At 46.3% G+C, this 18,249-nt stretch overlaps 1 protein-coding gene across 5 annotated transcripts in view; it reads right to left on the bottom strand.

Annotated features, from left to right (window-relative positions):
• CFH (complement factor H) overlaps positions 1 to 18,249 on the bottom strand; it is a 123,994-nt gene that overhangs the window by 45,220 nt on the left and 60,525 nt on the right. For 3 of the 5 annotated variants that reach the window (XM_089780578.1, XM_075936699.2, XM_075936697.2), the window contains exons 9-12: positions 13,056 to 13,235; positions 11,291 to 11,467; positions 8,424 to 8,600; positions 78 to 251 (exon numbers count right to left, since the gene is read on the bottom strand). In XM_089780578.1, coding sequence (XP_089636704.1) covers positions 78 to 251; positions 8,424 to 8,600; positions 11,291 to 11,467; positions 13,056 to 13,235 — 708 coding nt within the window. The remainder of the gene's footprint in view (positions 1 to 77; positions 252 to 8,423; positions 8,601 to 11,290; positions 11,468 to 13,055; positions 13,236 to 18,249) is intronic. The other 2 variants (XM_089780580.1, XM_089780579.1) reach the window with 2 other exon arrangements.

Here is an 18,249-nt window from a genome sequence, read left to right on the forward strand (position 1 = left end):
GTGATCTTCCCCATAGAAGAAAAAAGCCAATTTATTAATAGGTATTCTACTTCAGTAAGCCTAGGGGAAATATTTACCTGTACAATTTGGAAATGTCGGGAACCATCCAAAGTAGTAACACTGAGAGGAGTCAGATCCCACTCTTTTGAGATTTCTTTCACAGGAAAATTCCACCACGTCCCTATCAACATATTTACTTTTCTTGGGGGAAATGATGAGATGAGACAATGTTGGCATTTCACATTCTATAGCTAAAGATGGTGGTGAGGATAGGAAAGAAAGTATCACATTAAAACAAACATTTCCAGGGAAAAGTTTTTAAAATACTCATCATTGGAACAAAGTAAGGTGAGTGCTAATCAGAAATTAGTTGAAATCCATGGAACAACCCCCACTGACTTGTATCAGAGCTTAGGGTAACAGCAGGAATAGTCATCGTAATTAACATAAGTTGGTAATTTGTAACAGAGCAAGAATTGTATCTAGAGTGGGGAAAGACCAGAAGGCAAGAGGGAAAAACAAGCTGCCACTCACAATTGAAGAGATATTGGGAGCAGGGAGCTGACAGGATTGCTGGGACCCTGGGCAATGTGGGAGGGCAGCGCCGCACTCCTGAAAGGGGTGGAGCCTTAAGTGGAAGGGACAGGGCTGAGGCAGACAGCCCTCAGCTCTACCTGGACCATGCAGCGCCCTTCCTCATGCTGGCCCTTAGAACCAGCTGAAGTGCATGGTGCAAGGCCCTGGAGCATGCCACCTGGCACACCAATGGCAATTCTATAAGGTCTGGGGAGCCTGCTGCCACTGCTGCCATAGTAGGGCCATGTCTACACTAGGACATTATTTCAAAATTAATACATTTGATTTAACAATTCCCAATTTAGTCCTCAATAGCACATCCTCACTGAATGGAGCCTGCCTTGGACTTAAAGCCACTGGAAGCATGCTTGGGAGGGCACCAAAAGGGTGAATATTTCCTGTGGCTGCTTTGTCCAGCAGGCTGCGATACATACTTACTGGCGCTCCTCTCTATGGCTGCGTATCACAAGCCACTCCTCCACTGCCTCCCTCCTCACAGCAAGTGGGCATTCTCTGGAAGCCCATGGAGATGCTACAGCACCTACATGATGGAGCCAGAGGTTCTGCAAGGCAGTGCCAAGCCTACAGGCCTCATGCTGCACTTCATGGTGCAGTACTTCTAGAATGTCTGCATGTTGCTCATGCAGGTTCTATTTCTCCTGCTGCTGCACATTCCCCTCAATCTCCTGGACATCATGGAATACCACTTCTGATGGAGGGAGAAGAGCTTGGACTGGTGGAACCTCATGTTCCTGCAGGGATGGGATGACCAGCAGTGGCTGCAGAACTTCCAGATGCAGAAGACCACCTTCCTAGAGCTCTGTGAGTGGCCATAGGACACTCTGTTACCATGCAGAAAGAGTGTGGCCGTCTCCCTCTGGAAGCTTGCCAGGCCAGACTGCTACTGTTCAGTCAGGAACCAGTTTGGTGTGGGGAAATCCACAGCTGGGGCCATGCTCGTGCAGATAGCCAAGGCCATCAGCCCTATGCAGCCTGGTTCTCCTCCAAGTGGGCAGTCAGCTCCTGGCTCTCTTCTTTGAGTCCCTGGACAAGGGATTGAAGGCAGGTCATCTGCTCCCTCATGAGATCCTCCCGGGTGCATTTAAGCCTGTGTATTGTGCTGAGTCGGGTAGATGGAGTGGGAGGTGGAGTACGCCCCAAGCTCACAGCTGGTCCAGCGGTGAAGAAAGGCTACAAGGGCAGTCATCCCAGCAGACACTGTGTATGAAGCAGCACCTTAGTCTCTGAGCTGATGCCAAAGGTCTCAATTCAGATGATAGCTTCAAGCAAGGCAATCTGGTGCCTAAAAAATGAGTACTTTCCAGCAAGTGCACAGACATCCCAGGGGAGTATCACAACAACTATGGCCTGGCAACAAGTGGGCATGGAAAGGTCCAGGCCAGATCAGGAATCTGTGGGTGGGACAGGGGGATGGGACAGCTCAGCTTCTTTCTGTGTTCCCCATACACCAGGGCTGTGTCTACATTGGCACCCCTTTCCAGAAAAGGGATGCTACTGTAGACTTTGGAATAGGCAAATCCACGGGGGATTTAAATATCCCCCGTGGCATTTGCATTAACATGGCTGCCGCTTTTTTCTGGCTTGGGGAAAAGCCGGAGAAAAGCGCCAGTGTAGACGTTATTCTCTGGAAAATAAAGCCTTTTCAGTCTTGTCAGCAAGAGAGCAAGAGTCAGGCTAAGTTTGTGGCCTGACAACGGTTGAGCTGTAAAAAGGCGCTGCCTTCGCCTCTCGCCTCCATACGGAGATAAGGATAGAATACTGACTCTGGCAAGGACCTTGAGATAAGGAGCATCTGGGTGGAACTAAAATAACTGTTAGCCATTGGTGTTTGTAATGAGACAGAGACTAATTGTTTAATGTTATTATATCTAATGGACTGTATATAAACTGCTTCATAATTGCTTGTATTCGACGATCTGCCTAGCAGCAGCTTCTTCCCTTGCAATATTGCTCGAATAAACTGTCTTTGACTACTTGTTGCTCACAAATGCAGAGTGAAGGCTTGTTTTCTTCCACAATTTGGTGCCGTGACTCGGATGGCAATGCCCGTTTGAAGACAGCAGCTGCGGACCATCTCCCTTCACCCCCAGGGCGCCAAACAAGAGGTAAGAGACCTTTTGAAATCTCTACTGGGGTGTGGAGAAGGACTGCCCGTGGGGTCGTCTGCTTCTTGTGGGCTCACGCCATCCGAACTTCTTGGATCACCAACAAGGTCAGACGCAAAAGTGATTTGGGGACCTTTTGTTTTGCTGCCCCCAAGTAGATTAAGCAAAAGAGGTTCTGGGGATTTTTGTAGTGCCGCCCCTTTGCAGAGTTAGTTGATGTGGTTCTGTTGATGTGGTCATGGTACTGCCCCTGCTATGGGAAAGTGTATTGAAGCCGGACATAGGGAACTATAGGTTCCTGAGGTTCTGTGGGGAAACATGTTGTTTGCTGCCCCTGGGGGGAACACTGTTGGTTGCTGCCCCAAATATGAATGAGATCCATGGAAAGAGATTCATCTCAATGTGGAAAATGTAGATGAAAAGAACCCTATGATGAGTATGAATGTAGTGAGTGGAGTGTGAATGCCGCTGCCCAGGTCTCTGAGAAGTAAGCTGATTCCAGCCACACCAGGGCTTTTCCACAAGGCAGTTCTGAAAGCAAGGGGGGGTCAGCAGAACCTCGAGACCTAGCGGATATGTGAGGGAGTGACGACTCCCCTTATTTCATGAACTGTTGATAAGGTCTGACACTTTAGACCGTGCATAATGGTCCAAGGACCTGTAAGCATTTGACAAATTGATAGAGAAGGATTTGATCAAATAAGGAACTGAATAGAGAAGTGGAAAATACCAAGAAGGTAGTAATAACATTGCTAAAAAACCCTCGCATTAAAAAAGAAAGAAATTAAAGCCCCGAGGGATGAGATTGAAGCTCAGAAGAGCAAAAATCCTCCCTATGGTGCTGCCTCACACAGGGTTTGCAAAGCCGTCCATGTGGGACAAGCCCTTCTCCTGCTCCCAGGAATTTTACAGCTCTGCAGGAGGAGGAGGAGGAGAGCAGTGGAGATGTTAGGTGTGGCCAGAGCCATCAGTGCTGCAGCTGCAAGAGACATCCAGAGGCCAACTATTCTGAAATAGCGGCACCAGCACAGCCACAGTTGTTATTTCAAAATAACTATTTTGGAATTAGCATTACTCCTAATGAAAAGCGGGAGTACAGAGTTCAAATTCAATGGCCCGTTATTTCAAAATAACTGGCTTGGTAATGTGGACGCTCCACTTACAAATTTGACCTTCGGCAGTGGGGTGTGGGAGTTATTTCAAAATAAAGTCCTAGTATAGATGAGGGCTAGCACAGTTGCTGGGAGCCCTGGCTCTCTTAAAATCGCAAGTCCCTGAGCAACAGCCCTCCTCCTTCGTGGTTCTGATTGGGAGGAAAAACAAGATGATCATTTACAAATGAAATTATGATTTTCCATAATCTTTATTCCGTCTTATATTAATCTGATAATAAACATTTTAAAAGTAACTTTAGAAACAGGTGGTTTTCATGGACAGATTCTTACTCAACAAAATCACATTTGGAATACTACAAATTAGAAAAATTGATGAGGAGTCCTGTGGCATCTTAGGGTATGTCTACACTACAGCGCTAGTTCGAACTAACTTGGTTCGAATTAGTTAATTCGAACTAAGCTAATTCGAACTAACACGTCTAGAACTAAAAACTAGTTCGAATTAGCGTTTTGCTAATTCGAACTAGCAAGTCCACATTGAGTGGACTCTGAACAGGGCTTAAGGATGGCCGGAAGCAGTGCCGGCAGAGCATCAGAGGAGGACTTAGAGTGTGGAGATGCTGTCTCAGGCTAGCCAAAGGCAGCGCTTAAAGGGTCCCGACCCCCATCCCGGACAGACACTTCTAAGGGGTGCCCCGCTTGCAAAGAAGTTCTGGCTTGGAGTGCCCGGAGTACCCACACTGGGCACATCACACCACTTGGCCATCAGCCTGGCTGCACTTGCCGCAGGCTGCCATCTGGGAAGAGGGGGCAATTGGGGGGCTGCAGGAGAGCTTCCACCCCCAGAAGCCCGCAGAGCCAGCCCAGTCCTCCCCATCGGGGGCTCATACCCTATTCCTCCCTCACCTCCTTCCACTTACCCTTCCCTAGCCCCCCTTCTTATTGATGTACAAAATAAAGATAACGTTTCTTCCAACATTGACTCTGTCTTTATTGAACAAAACTGGGGGAGACTGGGAAAAGGAGGTGGGAGAGGGGAAGAGAAAGGCTGGGAGAGGGGAGGGCAACTAACATGATCAGGGGTTGGGAACAGGTCCCAGATGAAGAGAGGCTACAGAAACTGGGACTGTTCAGCTTAGAAAAGAGGAGATGGAGCGGGGACAGGATAGAGGTCTGTAAAAGCAGGGGTTGGGTGGGGAGGGTGCATTCATAAAAGTTCTTCATGAGTTCCCCTAAAGAAGGACTAGAGGACACCAAAGGAAAGGAATGGGTAGCAGGCTTCAAACTAGTAAGAGACAGTTGTTCTTCACAAAGCAAATAGTTAACCTGCGGAAATCCTTGCTGCAGGAGGCTGTGAAGGCTACAACTAGAACAGAGTTTAAAGGGAAGTGAGATCAAGTCATGGAGGTTGGGTCCATGGAGTAGTCTTAGCCAGGGGGGAGGAGTGGTGTCCCTGCCCAAAGTTTGTGGAAGGCTGGAGAGGGATGGCACGAGACAAATGTCTTGGTCACTGTCTTCGGTCCATCCCCTCCAGGGTCCCTAGGGTTGGCCGCTGTCGGCAGACAGGCTACTGGGCTAGATGGACCTTTGGTCTGACCCAGGACGGCCATTGTAAGCTCAGGGCTCAGGGTTGGGGGTCTCAGTGGACCCCCTTGATTTTCATGCACACCTGCTCCTGGGTGGCCAGGCTGATGACAAGGTCCACGATGTCCTCACTAGCCCAGGAAGGTGCCCGCCTTCTGCGGTCCAGGGCAAGCTCCAGGGAGCTGCCAGCCTGGTCCCGGGAAGAGGGGGTGGGCTGGGGGACATCGGGTGGGTGGCTCTGTGCCGTGCCAGGTGCAGGGTCTGCTGGCTGGGTGCTGGCAGGCTTGCACCTGGCACGGGCACCATAGCCAGCCCGTGCCCCTTTAAGAGGTCCGGGGCCGGGAGGGGGGCAATAGAGTTTCCCTGGTTTTGGCCAATGTGGCCACCAGGGAAAGCTGGGGAGGGCTAGCCTCCCACTAGTTCGAATTAAGGGGCTACACACCCCTTAATTCGAACTAGTAAGTTCGAATTAGGCTTAATCCTCGTAAAATGAGGTTTTCCTAGTTTGAACTAAGCGCTCCGCTAGTTCGATTCAAATTCGAACTAGTGGAGCGCTAGTGTAGCGCCTATGAATGTTAGTTCGAACTAACATTGTAGTGTAGACATACCCTGAGAGACAAGGGCATAGTTGTTGTTGTTGTTTTTTTTGCTCAACAAAAATCCTTCGTGTTCCCCATAAAAAAAATATTGTTTGGTATTCCTTGGTCTTAAACAGTTAAAGAAACACTGATCTATAAGGGTATGTCTACCCCTACTAACACCTCCCCTCCCTCCTCCTGTCCTTTTCCTCATTGTCTCCACTTGGCTCCCTGGCATTTGTCTCTCCACCACCTTGTCCTTTGGAGCCTTCCCTTTTCTTCTACTGCTCTGCCCCCCTCCACTCAACACAAGCCCCTTCCACTCCTACCCTTCCCCCCCCCAGTTCTCTCTGAGCCCCTCCTCCACCTTTAACCTTCTAGTTTGAGGGGCTGGAGTCTGTGGTCAGGCCCCAGAAGTTCTGCAGCCCCGCCCCCAGCTGTTTTCAAAGCAGGACCACTTGCCGGGCCTGGAGCTGGGCCGCCCACAGTGCTAATGTTAGTGTTGCATTGCAGTCTCTGAACCAGCTTTGGCTCCCATTACCAGGAGTGGGCGGGGGGGGGGGACCCCCACACTCCCATATCTGGCTTTCAGAGTGCAGGTCAGCGAGAGGGTCTGTGCACTGCCACTCCCCCAGTGAGGTGGGAAGAAGCGGGGGGAGAGAGGGACATGCGCAGAGTGCACCGGCAGAAACCAAACATACCCTGCTCTGAAGCATTCCAGCCGAGCTCTGTGTAATCTCTGCCAGGACTCTGGTGGTAGCTACCAGGAGTGGCTCACTGGCTCCAACCAGAGCCCCTCCCCCTCTGCCAGTGGTGGTGGCTGCCTGTGGATGGAGGAAGCCGGGCTGGTAGCACACAGCAGAGGCGGTTCTGCAGCGGGAGGGAAGGGCCACGTGGTGGGGGGAGGGGCTTGCCAGATGGCGGCATGTGCTGAATGGGAGCTTGGAGCTCTGGACACTGCGTGCCACTGTCAGCGGCCCTGGCTCCCGGGTCAGGGTTGTTGTGCTTCTGGCGGTGTCTTCCTCTTCCTCCTCCTCCTCCTCCTCCTCGTCCTCCTCCTCTTCCTCCTCTTCCTGCTCCTCTTGGAGCTGCTGGTCCTCTTCTGGGGTCTCACACTGGAGTTGTGGCCGCTGCTGCACAGGGGTCTCCAACCCAGACTCCACAACCTTCTGGAGGCAGAAGTTTCCCTGCCCCCAGGATCTGGTCCAGGTCCTCGTAATAGGCACAGTAGTGTGCCGTTTCCCCAGAGTGGGAGCTGTGCTCATGGGCCCTGCCACAGATCTTTTACCTTGGCTCTGGTCTGGTCTAAGGTGTGGGGTGGTGGACTTTCCTTGCAAGGCCATCAGCCATTCTGGCATAAATGTCAGCATTCCTCCACTTGGACGGTAGGGCCTGAAGGGCCTTCTCCTTGGAACAGAGCTCCAAGATGGCTTTTATTTCGGGCCCTGACCAGGAGGGTGCCTGGTGTTTGGTACCCCTGGCTTCCTGCGGGGATGTGTCCCTGGAAGGGCCAGAGAGGTTTTGGGGGGCTTGGCCCTAGGACATGGCTCTGAGTAGCCCTACCAGGAATAGCTGCACAGTCAGGGTCCTGGCTGGAGCTGGTTTGCTTCCAGAATGCTAATCCTGGGTGCCTGTGCCTTTTAAAGATGGCTACAGGCAGGAACAATAGAGTTGAAAGCTGTGGCAGGAATGTCCACCAGGGCTTCTACCTGGAGGCCTTTATTTTTGACATAAATTCTTCCCCGCATCCACATTTACCTTTTGTCAACAGAACTCTGTCAAAATGGCATTATTCCTCATAAAACGAGGTTTACCGCCATCGACAAAACTGCCGCATTCTGTCGACTTACTGTCAATAGAACACGGCGGTAGTGTAGACACAGGTATAATTTTGTTGACAAAAGTTCACGTTTGTTGACAAAACCCTGTAGTCTAGACATACCCCCCAGAAAGGTAATAGATCAACATCATTAAGTTTCCTGAACAAGGAAACTAACTGCTTCCAATAGTCCAAACAGAATTTTCTCTTGCTGCAGTCCTATACTTCTCAGCTGCCATTTCTCAACCTATGTTGGTTCTCTAGTCTGTAAAAACAGTGTATGCAGTGGAGATGGAAGGATACAATGCATAGCTGTCATGCTTTGCATGTCAATAATGTCACCAATGAAGTTTGTTCCAAGATTTCAAAGAAAATTAGAAATCAGAAAATATTATTGAAAATGTCATTTTAGACTGTGATGACTACTGTTTTCTGAGGGTTGCTGGCTGATAGCAGTGTCTGGTTCTCATCTGTCCCAGCAAACATCAAAACTTCCCCTCCAGTAATTTGCCACAATGTAACCTGCACCTAAATCACAGCTATTTAAATTAACAATTATAACAGCAATTAAAACCAGTTGAAGAAATTCATTCCGCATAGCAGACATTTAATTAAAACAGCTTACCAAGACACTGGGGCTCAGGCATCCATCCCTTTCTGCCACAAGCTGTGTAACCTGTTGTGGTCTTATTTGGTGTTTGGTATCCATCTGCACATTCATATTCCAGCATTTCATGAGGCAGAAACACCAGTTTATTTGTGTGGAAACGAATATTCTCAAAGAGAGGCTTTCCACACGTCTCTGTAGAATTAGAGAAATGTCGCCTGTTGTTTTTCACTAGAAACTCAGGTATTCGAAAGCATCCTCATTCCATATGTACCTTTGTGAAATTAGACCTCACTGACTGTGTATGGAAAATGGAAACTGTACAGTGCAACATCAAAATGGAAAATTCCACAAAATCCCACACACTCTCCTTCATCTTTCTTTAGGGCTAAGTGGTGATGGAAGGAAAGTTTCATAGGTAGAGAAAACAGCACAAGAGAAAGACAGTTTGGCAATAGCTATTGTGGCAAAGCTCCAGCTATTCCCTGTGGGTCTTGTACTACTAGTGGTTACTGTTAGCCTCAAAGGCTTGCTGTAGACCTCCACACTGCATTTTTCTCTTTACCAGAGGCAGGAGCCACAGCCTGCTGAGCCATTCTCATCACAGCCTAGTTCATACGTTTGGGGTAAAATCCCCTAATCTCCTTTCTTGAGGCACACTGAGATGTTGTGGGGCGGTTAGAGGGAATCTGGGCCCACCCACTAATGCATCGCCCAGCTCAGGGACCCTGAGGCAGCGGCAACAGACAGGTTTACTGGCACTTGCAATCTGGCAGCTTTACCCTGAGCCACTTCCCCAAATTATCCCCCCCACCTTCTCGTAGAACAAGGTGTACTGGTAGTTTGAATTAGAGATCCTAATTCAAACTACCTACTCTGTGCCGCATGTAGCTGCGGGCACGGAGTTCGGACTAAGGGGGATTTAAAAATGGCGGCACCTGGGAAGATACAAATGAAGCCCGGGATATTTAAATCCCAGGCTTCATTTGCAACTCCGGTTGCCCTCATTTGCCTACCTATCTCGAACTAACAAGCTAGTGTAGACATACCCTTTGTGGCTTCTAGCAAGTTCTAATTGAACCCAAGGTGCCTGCCTGATTATGGTGGTTTTAGGCTTCATTTTTTTTAACTCAGGAAAGAAAGCTGTTCACCCAAGTCCCAGCATGTCTCCTCTCCACCAGTGAGTGGCAGATGGCTAGTCTGGGTCTATCACAGTATGTATCTACATTTTGCATCCTTGCTTCTTACATCATTCCCACTCATGTTTACCAGAACTGTTTGTCCTTGAATATTTCTACAGTGATGATGACTCAAACCTTTCTCTTCAGAGTGAACTCTTGCGCTCTTAAAATGGAAAATATCTCCCTAATATCTAGCACAAATGTTTGTCTTCCTTGGATTCGTTCTTTTCCCTGACATTTGAGACTGTGATAAATTTCCTTCTTTCCTTGGTGTACTATATAGTTTTACTATGGCTGTGACAGTTGGCTTGTAGTTTTGCTCACCTGAGTATCTGTAAGGGGTGGATTCTGCTCCACTCTAGAGAATCCAGAATACAGATTGTAAAGTCTGGTCCAGCTGTGCTCAGCATGGAACCAGAGCAAGAGATCAAACAAAGGTGATTTTAACCCCCCCATTGGGCCTTCCAGATCTTGAGGTTACTCCTCCTTCTTCAGCCTTTCTTTGGCAGTTATGTATGCTCCAATGGGTCATTTTAGCACCTGAAGGGCCAAGACATCCATGCTATCTTTACCCTAACAATCCCTTCAGACATAGGTGGTAGAGGATATTTTAACCAGCCAACTGTTGTCTGCTGTGTTGTGCCATGGGGCTATACGTGTAGGCTACGTTTACACTGGCATGATTTTCCAAAAATGCTTTTAACAGAAAAGTTTTCCGTTAAAAGCATTTTTGGAAAAGCATGTCTAGATTGGCAGGATGCTTTTCCGCAAAAGCACTTTCTGCGGAAAAGCGTCCGTGGCCAATCTAGACGCGGTTTTCCCCAAAAAGCCCCAATCGCCATTTTCGGGATCAGGGCTTTTTTGAGGAAAACACTACTTTGCTGTCTACACTGGCCTTTTTGCACAAAAGTCTTTTGGAGAAAGACTTTTGCCCGAAGGGAGCAGCATAGTATTTCCGGAAAAGCACTGATAATTTTACAGGAGATTGTCAGTGCTTTTGTGGAAATTCAAGTGGCTAGCATAGACAGCTGGCAAGTTTTTCCGCAAAATCAAATGATTTTGTAGAAAAACTTGCCAGTCTAGACACAGCCATACTGACTAATGTGGATTGTAACACTGAACCCTTTTTATCCTATTTGAGGATCTGCTTCTTGTTTACAAGCCACAGTAATCCATGCTGTGGCACTGGCATGCTCCCTGCCTTTATTTTCAAGCACAACAAGGAGTCTTGTGGCATCTTAAAGTGTAACAGATTTTTTTGGGAATACGTTTTTGTGGGTAAAAATGACTTTGTCAGGTGTGTCTTTGCCATATAAATCGATTAGCTTTTAAGGTACCACAAGATTCCTCACTGATACAGAATAAAATGGCTACCCACAGAGACTTTTCAAATCATGACATTCATGAACACCACACAACCCATACACATCTCCTTACTGATTGCTAAATGGGAAATGAGATGCAAGGAATCCACATCCTATAGAAATGTGCACAGTACTCTAGAAATATGGGATATCACTTAATAAAAAGGCACTCATCCAAAGGAAGGCTTGTTTATTTATTGTGCTAATTTTGTAGACTATTCTGTTGTGAAATATGTCAGTGTGATAGATCCTTAAAATCAGAGGATGATTACTAAGAAACCTAAAGCAAGAATAATTGCCAGAAAGTTCGTAAGATTTTGTGCTCTGGCTCTTTACTCACTAATGCACTTGGGGAGTGAAGTCCATCCTTCTTTAAGGCATTGTATAGTCCCCTCCTCATTTCCTTCAGGAGTCGTGTAACCAGCCAGACACCTGTATGTTGCTTCTTCATTTAATTCAAATTTGTCCTTAACTTGGGTGTAATAACCATTGCTCATCTGAGCTTTTTCACATGATTCTAAAATAGAAAATGACATTACCTAAAGATAAATACTGTTAATTCATAAGTTTGTTTGTAAGAATAAGGTGACCATAGAAGAAATACATCTAAAATGAAATGGAGGATCACTAAAAAGTTTTTGAACACATTCCTGCAGACTTTTGGAAAGTGGGAGAAGAAAACAAGAAATCATCAGCGTGCATGCCAGTGTTTCTCATCTCTCATGATCATTCCTGATACTGACTTGCCAAAACCAATGTCACGAATGGTTGGACTGAAAATGGTAAGTTTGGTTCCAACACTGCTGGCTCTTACTTTGTGAGAAGTTCTGTTTTTTTATTGTGTGCTGATATTGGGAAGCAGCTTCATAGTTTATGTACCTTACAAATCATAAGGGGCTAATCAGTGGGGGTATGTCTACACTACAGAGTTTTGTCAGAAAAACAGACGTTTTTCCTATAAAACTTGAGGAACATCCACACTACAATCATGTTCTCTTGTAAATAAATTGAAAGAACAGAGGGATTTTCACAGCATTTGTACTCCTCATTCTATGAGGAAGAACGCCTTTTGCAAAAGAGCTCTTATACAAAAAGGTGTGTGTGGATGGGGAAGAGGGAGTTCTTTTGGAAGAAGAGGAAAGAGGAAAAAGCACAGGTGCCATGGTGGTCATTCCATCCATAGCAATCACAGCTTACATGGGGGATAGAATCCATTCAGTCTGGATGCTCTCTTTCAAAAAAAAACGCATTGCTTTTTTGATGTGCCTTTGTAGTGTAGATGCTCTCTTTTGGATGACGTTTTTTCAGAAGATCTCATCCGAAAAAAGCTTGTTCTGAAAGAAGCCTGAGGTCTAAATGTAGCCTGAGAGAGACAGTGATGAAATATCACAAAGACATTATCACTTAACCTGCCTTCTTCAGGGACAGCCTTTCCCACTGCAGTATTTCCACAGTTATGATCAATACAACAAGCATGTTAGATTCCCTCAGTTTGAATGACAGGGTGTAACCAACAGGATATTATCCATGAGAGACACTCACATTTTGGATCAGAGGGGTAGCCGTGTTAGTCTGAATCTGAAAAAGCGGCGAGGAGTCCTGTGGCACCTTATAGACTAACTGAAGTGTTGGAGCATAAGCTTTTCTGGGCAAAGACCCACTTCATCAGATGCATCTGATGAAGTGGGTCTTTGCCCACGAAAACTTATGCTCCAACACTTCGGTTAGTCTATAAGGTGCCACCAGACTTCTTATCACATTTTGGAGTTCCTTCTATGCTTGGATTTGCTGACCTCCAGGATATTATTCTCTAACACTCCACAAAATAAGCTCATCTTTTCACAGAAGACAAAGACATACCTGGTACCTTTCCCAAGGAGTTTACAATCTAACATTTAGAAATAACACAGCAAATGGGGTGGCAAATAGCAGGAAACTGATGGGCGAAGAAGTTTGAGAGTCACAGAAATACAATAACACAGTTACTTAGTGAGTCATTGCATTGACATGACAAGTCACCTGGTAGAACTGGTATTTCTGCATTTCTCTTAGGCATGTTGATGGTTTTTTAACCAGCCCCTCAATAGAAGATAAATATTGCTTACTTTTATAGATACATCTTGGAGGAGGCATCCAGTTATTCTTTGTACATACAGCTTTGGCTTCTGGATTTTCAGGTACATAATCATACCAGCATGCATATGAAATTTCAACACCTTCTTTATAGGTTGTCCAATAATTATTCAGAAAATAACCATGTTCGAAAGAATCAAGAGAACATATTTCTAAAAAAAAGGGAAGAAAAGGCTTGAGTTCAGGTAGCAAATGGAAGTCAAGCATTTAACAGAAAAAAGAAAACAAAAACAAACAAATCACAGTTGAGGAATAATCTGCTAAGGTAGAAGAGGAGAAGGCTTGTTCCCCCAAAACTGGGATGTCTGCAGCTACCACTCCCAGGAAGAAACACAGGGTAGTGGCGACTTGGGACTTTCTTTTGAGGGGGGCAGAGGTACCCATCTGTCATCCTAATATGTCATTCCAAGTGCTATCTGAGACATTAATGAGGAATTGTTGAGGATCATCTGAACGTCTGATTACTACCCTCATGCTACTCACCATTGTGGGCACTAAAGCTATTGTGAGAAAGATTGAAGGAGTTTGTAGAACCAGTCATGTTCTCTTCCATTTTTTCATTCAATGGTAGGAGTGGAAGAAAAGACTGCATCTTGGAGGTAAATGCCTGGCTGTAATGTCGGTATTGAAAGGAGAGTTTTGGCTTCCTTGACCACAGGATATTTATCCGGGAAGAATGAGTAAAAAGCAGAGATGGGCGCCCCTATCAAGGAAGGGGAAGAGCATATTTGGATACAGATTGGCTAACCTAGTGAGGAGGTCTTTTAACTGGGCTTCAAAGGGGCAGGTGACCAAAGCCCAAAGGTAAATAAAAAAATATAGAGACCTGGGAAAACAGTTCTAAGCAAGGGGGAACATTCTGTTTTAGAAGGCACAAAGGAGAGATAAGACAAAACTAAGGGGATCAAATCAGTATCTTTCATGTCTGTATTCTGATTTAAGTACAAGGAATAAGCAGGAAGAACTTGAAATGCTCATAAATACAGCCGGTCCCTGAGTAGTGAACGGTTGACTTATGGCCATTTGCATTTACAACTGAAGCTGTCGTAAATGGCAGATCCTGGGTTATGAACACGATCCGCGCTTACGAACAGCACGGTCGTGTGTAACTCTACGGGGTCCGACTTACGAAAAAAACGAGTTACGACCAATTGCTTGGTCTGTAACTGGTTCATAAGTTGGGGAGAGGCTGTAAATACAACTATGACATAGTTGGCATCACAGAGACTTAATGGGTTGATACTTATGACTGGAATATTGGTAAAGAAGAGTACAAATTGCTGAGGAGGGACAGGTAGGGGAACAGGGAGAATATATTGGCTTGTATTAAAAATGTATATACTTGCACTGAGGTTGAGATGGAAATAGGAGATAGGCTTGATGAAAATCTCTAGGTAAGAATTAAAGAGAAAAAATAAGAGATGTCATAGTAGGGGCCTACTCCAGACCACCTAACCAGAAAGAAGTAGTGGATGAGCCTTTATTTAAACACCTAACAAAATCATCCAAAACTCACATTTGGTGGCAATCACAGGTCATACCACATTAATACCAGTCCTGGAACTTTCCCTTGCAACCCACCCCGTTGCCAACTTTGTCCACATATTTACTCTGGTGACACCATCACTGGACCTAACCATGTCAGTTATAGGATCAAGAACACATATTCCTGTTCCTCCAGAAATATAATTTAAGCCATCATGTGCCAACAGTGTCCTTCTGCTATGTATATTGGACAAACGTCTCAGACACTTCGCCAAAGAATTAATGTCTACAAATCAGACATCAGACATCTTCACAAGGAAAAACCAGTTGCTTTTCATTTCAACCTACCTGGACATAGCCTTAATGACCTTAAGATATGGATCTTACTTCAAAGAGACTTTAACACCAGATTACAGAGGGAAACTTCAGAATTTTCTTTCATGCTCAAATTTGACACTTTACAAATGGGCCTTAACAAAGATGCTAATCACGTTAACCATTACAAAGATAGCTTCCCACTTATCACCCCGATTAGCCATTCATTGATTAGCTACTCCTTACCTCCCTCCCCTTCACCTCACCTTCTGTACTAAATCTGATTTGTCAGTTTAATAATGTGTTTACTTTTTTCATTGTATTCTTTTGGTATATATGGTCATGACAATTCTCTCCGGGTATGTCTACACATCAAAGTTAATTTGAAATAACAGCCATTATTTTGAATTAACTTTAATGTTACACAGGCAAAACACTATTTTGAAATTAATTCGAAATAGTGGAACGCTTATTTCAAATTTGTTAAACCTCATTCCACGAGGAATAATACCAGATTTGAAATAGCTAATTTGAAATAAGTGCTGTATAGATGCTTATTTTGAAATAGGGGGCCTCCAGCCCTTCCTAGTTTCACCTGGTGTCCACTCTGGGCCAAACCAGGAAAACTCCTCTCATCTCTCCCAGCCCTTGAGCCCTTAAAGGAGTAGACTCTGGCCACACTGCATGTGCCAGATCCAGGCCTGCCAGCACAGAGCCAACAGTCGCTGCCCCTGATCCAGTGCCCGCAGAATGAGCCAGGAAGCCAATGCCAGCCAGCCAGCCATCCACCACCCAGTTCCTCAGCTACCAGGAGCCAGCCTGGGGCTGGGGATGGCAAGTGCACTCCTGGACTAATGCAGAGATCACGGACCTCACAGAGGTTTGTGGGGAGGCCTCTAATGTCCATGATCTCCGCACTAGATGGAGGAACGCAGCCGTGTACGGCTGCATAGCTGCCACCATGGCCACCAAAGACCACATGCGCACCCAGGAGCAGGTGAACATGAAAATTAAAGAGTTCTGGCAGGCATACGCAAGGGCCATACAGAACAGCTCCCCCACAGGGGCAGACACCTTTCCCCATTTTGATGCCCTGGACCACATAATGGTGGGCGGGATGGTCCGTGCCATCCTGGGGGGCAATGGGTCCTCACCACCAGTAGAAGGAGATAAACAGAAAATAACAGGGTTGCCAGTGCCCTCAGGAGGTCCCCAAATCCAACCTTTCACCCCAAACACACCAGGAACAACCCGCTACTTACCCCATCCCCTGGTAGGGCTTTGTGAAGGCGGGAATGAAAAATCATTCAGGGAGGGAGCCTCCACCATCATCACAGTGTGATGGCAACCTGCTTTTGGAAGGGGATGGTGGGTCTCATGTGGGTGTCCTGTTGCCTGAGGGCAGAAGCAAGCCACTCACACAGCTCCAGAAAGGTGTCCTTGCACTTGCAAAAGTTCTGGAGCCACTGCTGGTCACCCTACCACTCCATGACAATCCTGTCCCACCAGTCAGAATTGGTGCCCAGTCTCCAGAGGAGGCAGCGCATGGTGCACAGGGAAGAGAGGGAGGTGTTATGATGTATGAGCAGCATGTGGAGAGAGGAGAGAAGGTGCCCCACAATGAGCTGGGGGTCTTGCTCTGGCAGGGCCACAAGGGCAGCCTGCAGTAACTGCAGCAGGAGGTGCGGCATGGGGTCTAAAAGCCATTGACCGCTTGGAGGCAGACCTGGCTCCATGGCAGGAGTGCTGTGGTTACCGCAAGGGAAACCAGAGCAGGCAGTGGTAAGGCTTTGCTGTCCCTCAAGGAAGTAGGCAAAGGAGAAGAGCCTGAGACATGACTGTAGACAGGGGTCCCTTTAATCCTTAGATAGGTTCAGGAAACAGCTCAAAGAAGTCATGATGCCCTGCTTGAAGTGCTTCTGGGAGCTTTAAACGTGACTGAGACTCCAATCAGTTTGTTTGCTCTATTTTGAAATAGCTCATTGATGGGCATGTGCAGCGTAGACATGCTATTTTTAAATCAGCTATTTCGGAGTTTCTATTCTGAAAGAGCTTATTTTGAAATAAGTGTGCAGTGTAGATGTACCTTAGAAAATCCCATTTCAGCAAAACCATCCTCTATGTCCTACCCATCTCCTAGAGTCACTACCATGCTGAGCAGAAGTCAATTAATGGACCTGAAAGTTGGGATCGATCACACGGCTTTCATGTGGATTTACCGGTTCCAAATTGAGTCCCTGCCGACTGGCAGTGGTTTGGCTTTACAAGCTTCCACAGAATGATTGCCGCTCACTTGTCCATTATCAGAGCACATCTCATTTTAGCAATGCTGTGTGTCACTTCTGGGGAAAGCTCTACACAAAGCTCCTGGAAAGTGCCCTTCTACATTCAAAAATTCTGTAAACACTGCTCACTGTCCCAGAGTTGCATAATGATGTTACCCCACCAGTCAGAGCTTGTTTTTCAGACTCAGAAACAGTGTTCCACCATATCCACCTACTGCAAGCAACAACTGGCTTCAGGGGGCTGCTTGAAGGACATCATAATGCTCTGCACAGTGACTCCTGTCTCAGGAAAGGTATTTGTAACTCTCACAGCAAGCGTGCACAGCTGAGTGAGGTCCATGTTTCTCGGCCTATGAAATATACCACGCTAAGCCAGGTTTTTGAAAACAGGTACAAGAATGTGGGTTGTTTGCTATTGACACCAAGTAGAGTTGGGGGAAGGGAGGAAACTTCACCTGTGAATGTGAAGTCTGGTTCCCATTCCACACAGCAACAATGTTTGGTACTGTAAGGCACTGCAACCTTTCCCAGTCTCCTCTGCAGTTAGCTTCACTCTGGGATGGTTTGCCATAGTTTACTGCTCTCTGCATCCATGCAAGCACCGCTAGCAAGGACACACACCACTGGCATTGTTACACATCAGTTACATGTCAACTTACATTAAATGAACTGAACTTTGTAATTTAGACATGCTCTAAGAAACAATGAATTATCCACACAGCAGACAGAAAGTATGTACATGCACGCATGCACGTGTGAGTGTGTGTGTGTACATACACACCTGGGACATGGACAATAGCACATAAGGGTATATAATCCTTGTAAGTCTGTCACCCTCACAGGCTATTTCCTGACAATTGAAAATCCTCAAGACAAAAGCACCACATTAGCTTTTCTTTCACAACACAAAATACCCCTCTTCATAGGTCACCTCCAACACAGGTTTCTATTGATCTTTGCTCACACTTTCTAAGACTGCTAGACCCCAGCATCTTCTCTCTCTCTCTCTTTCTCTCTCTCTCTGGGAGATACTAAGTCTTTAAACTATTCCCTTTCAACAGAGATAGAAATGCTAGTGGAA

The sequence above is a fragment of the Pelodiscus sinensis genome, chromosome 9 (genome assembly GCF_052426305.1).
Source record: "Pelodiscus sinensis isolate ZL-2025 chromosome 9, ASM5242630v1, whole genome shotgun sequence".
Taxonomy (NCBI): Eukaryota; Metazoa; Chordata; order Testudines; family Trionychidae; genus Pelodiscus; species Pelodiscus sinensis.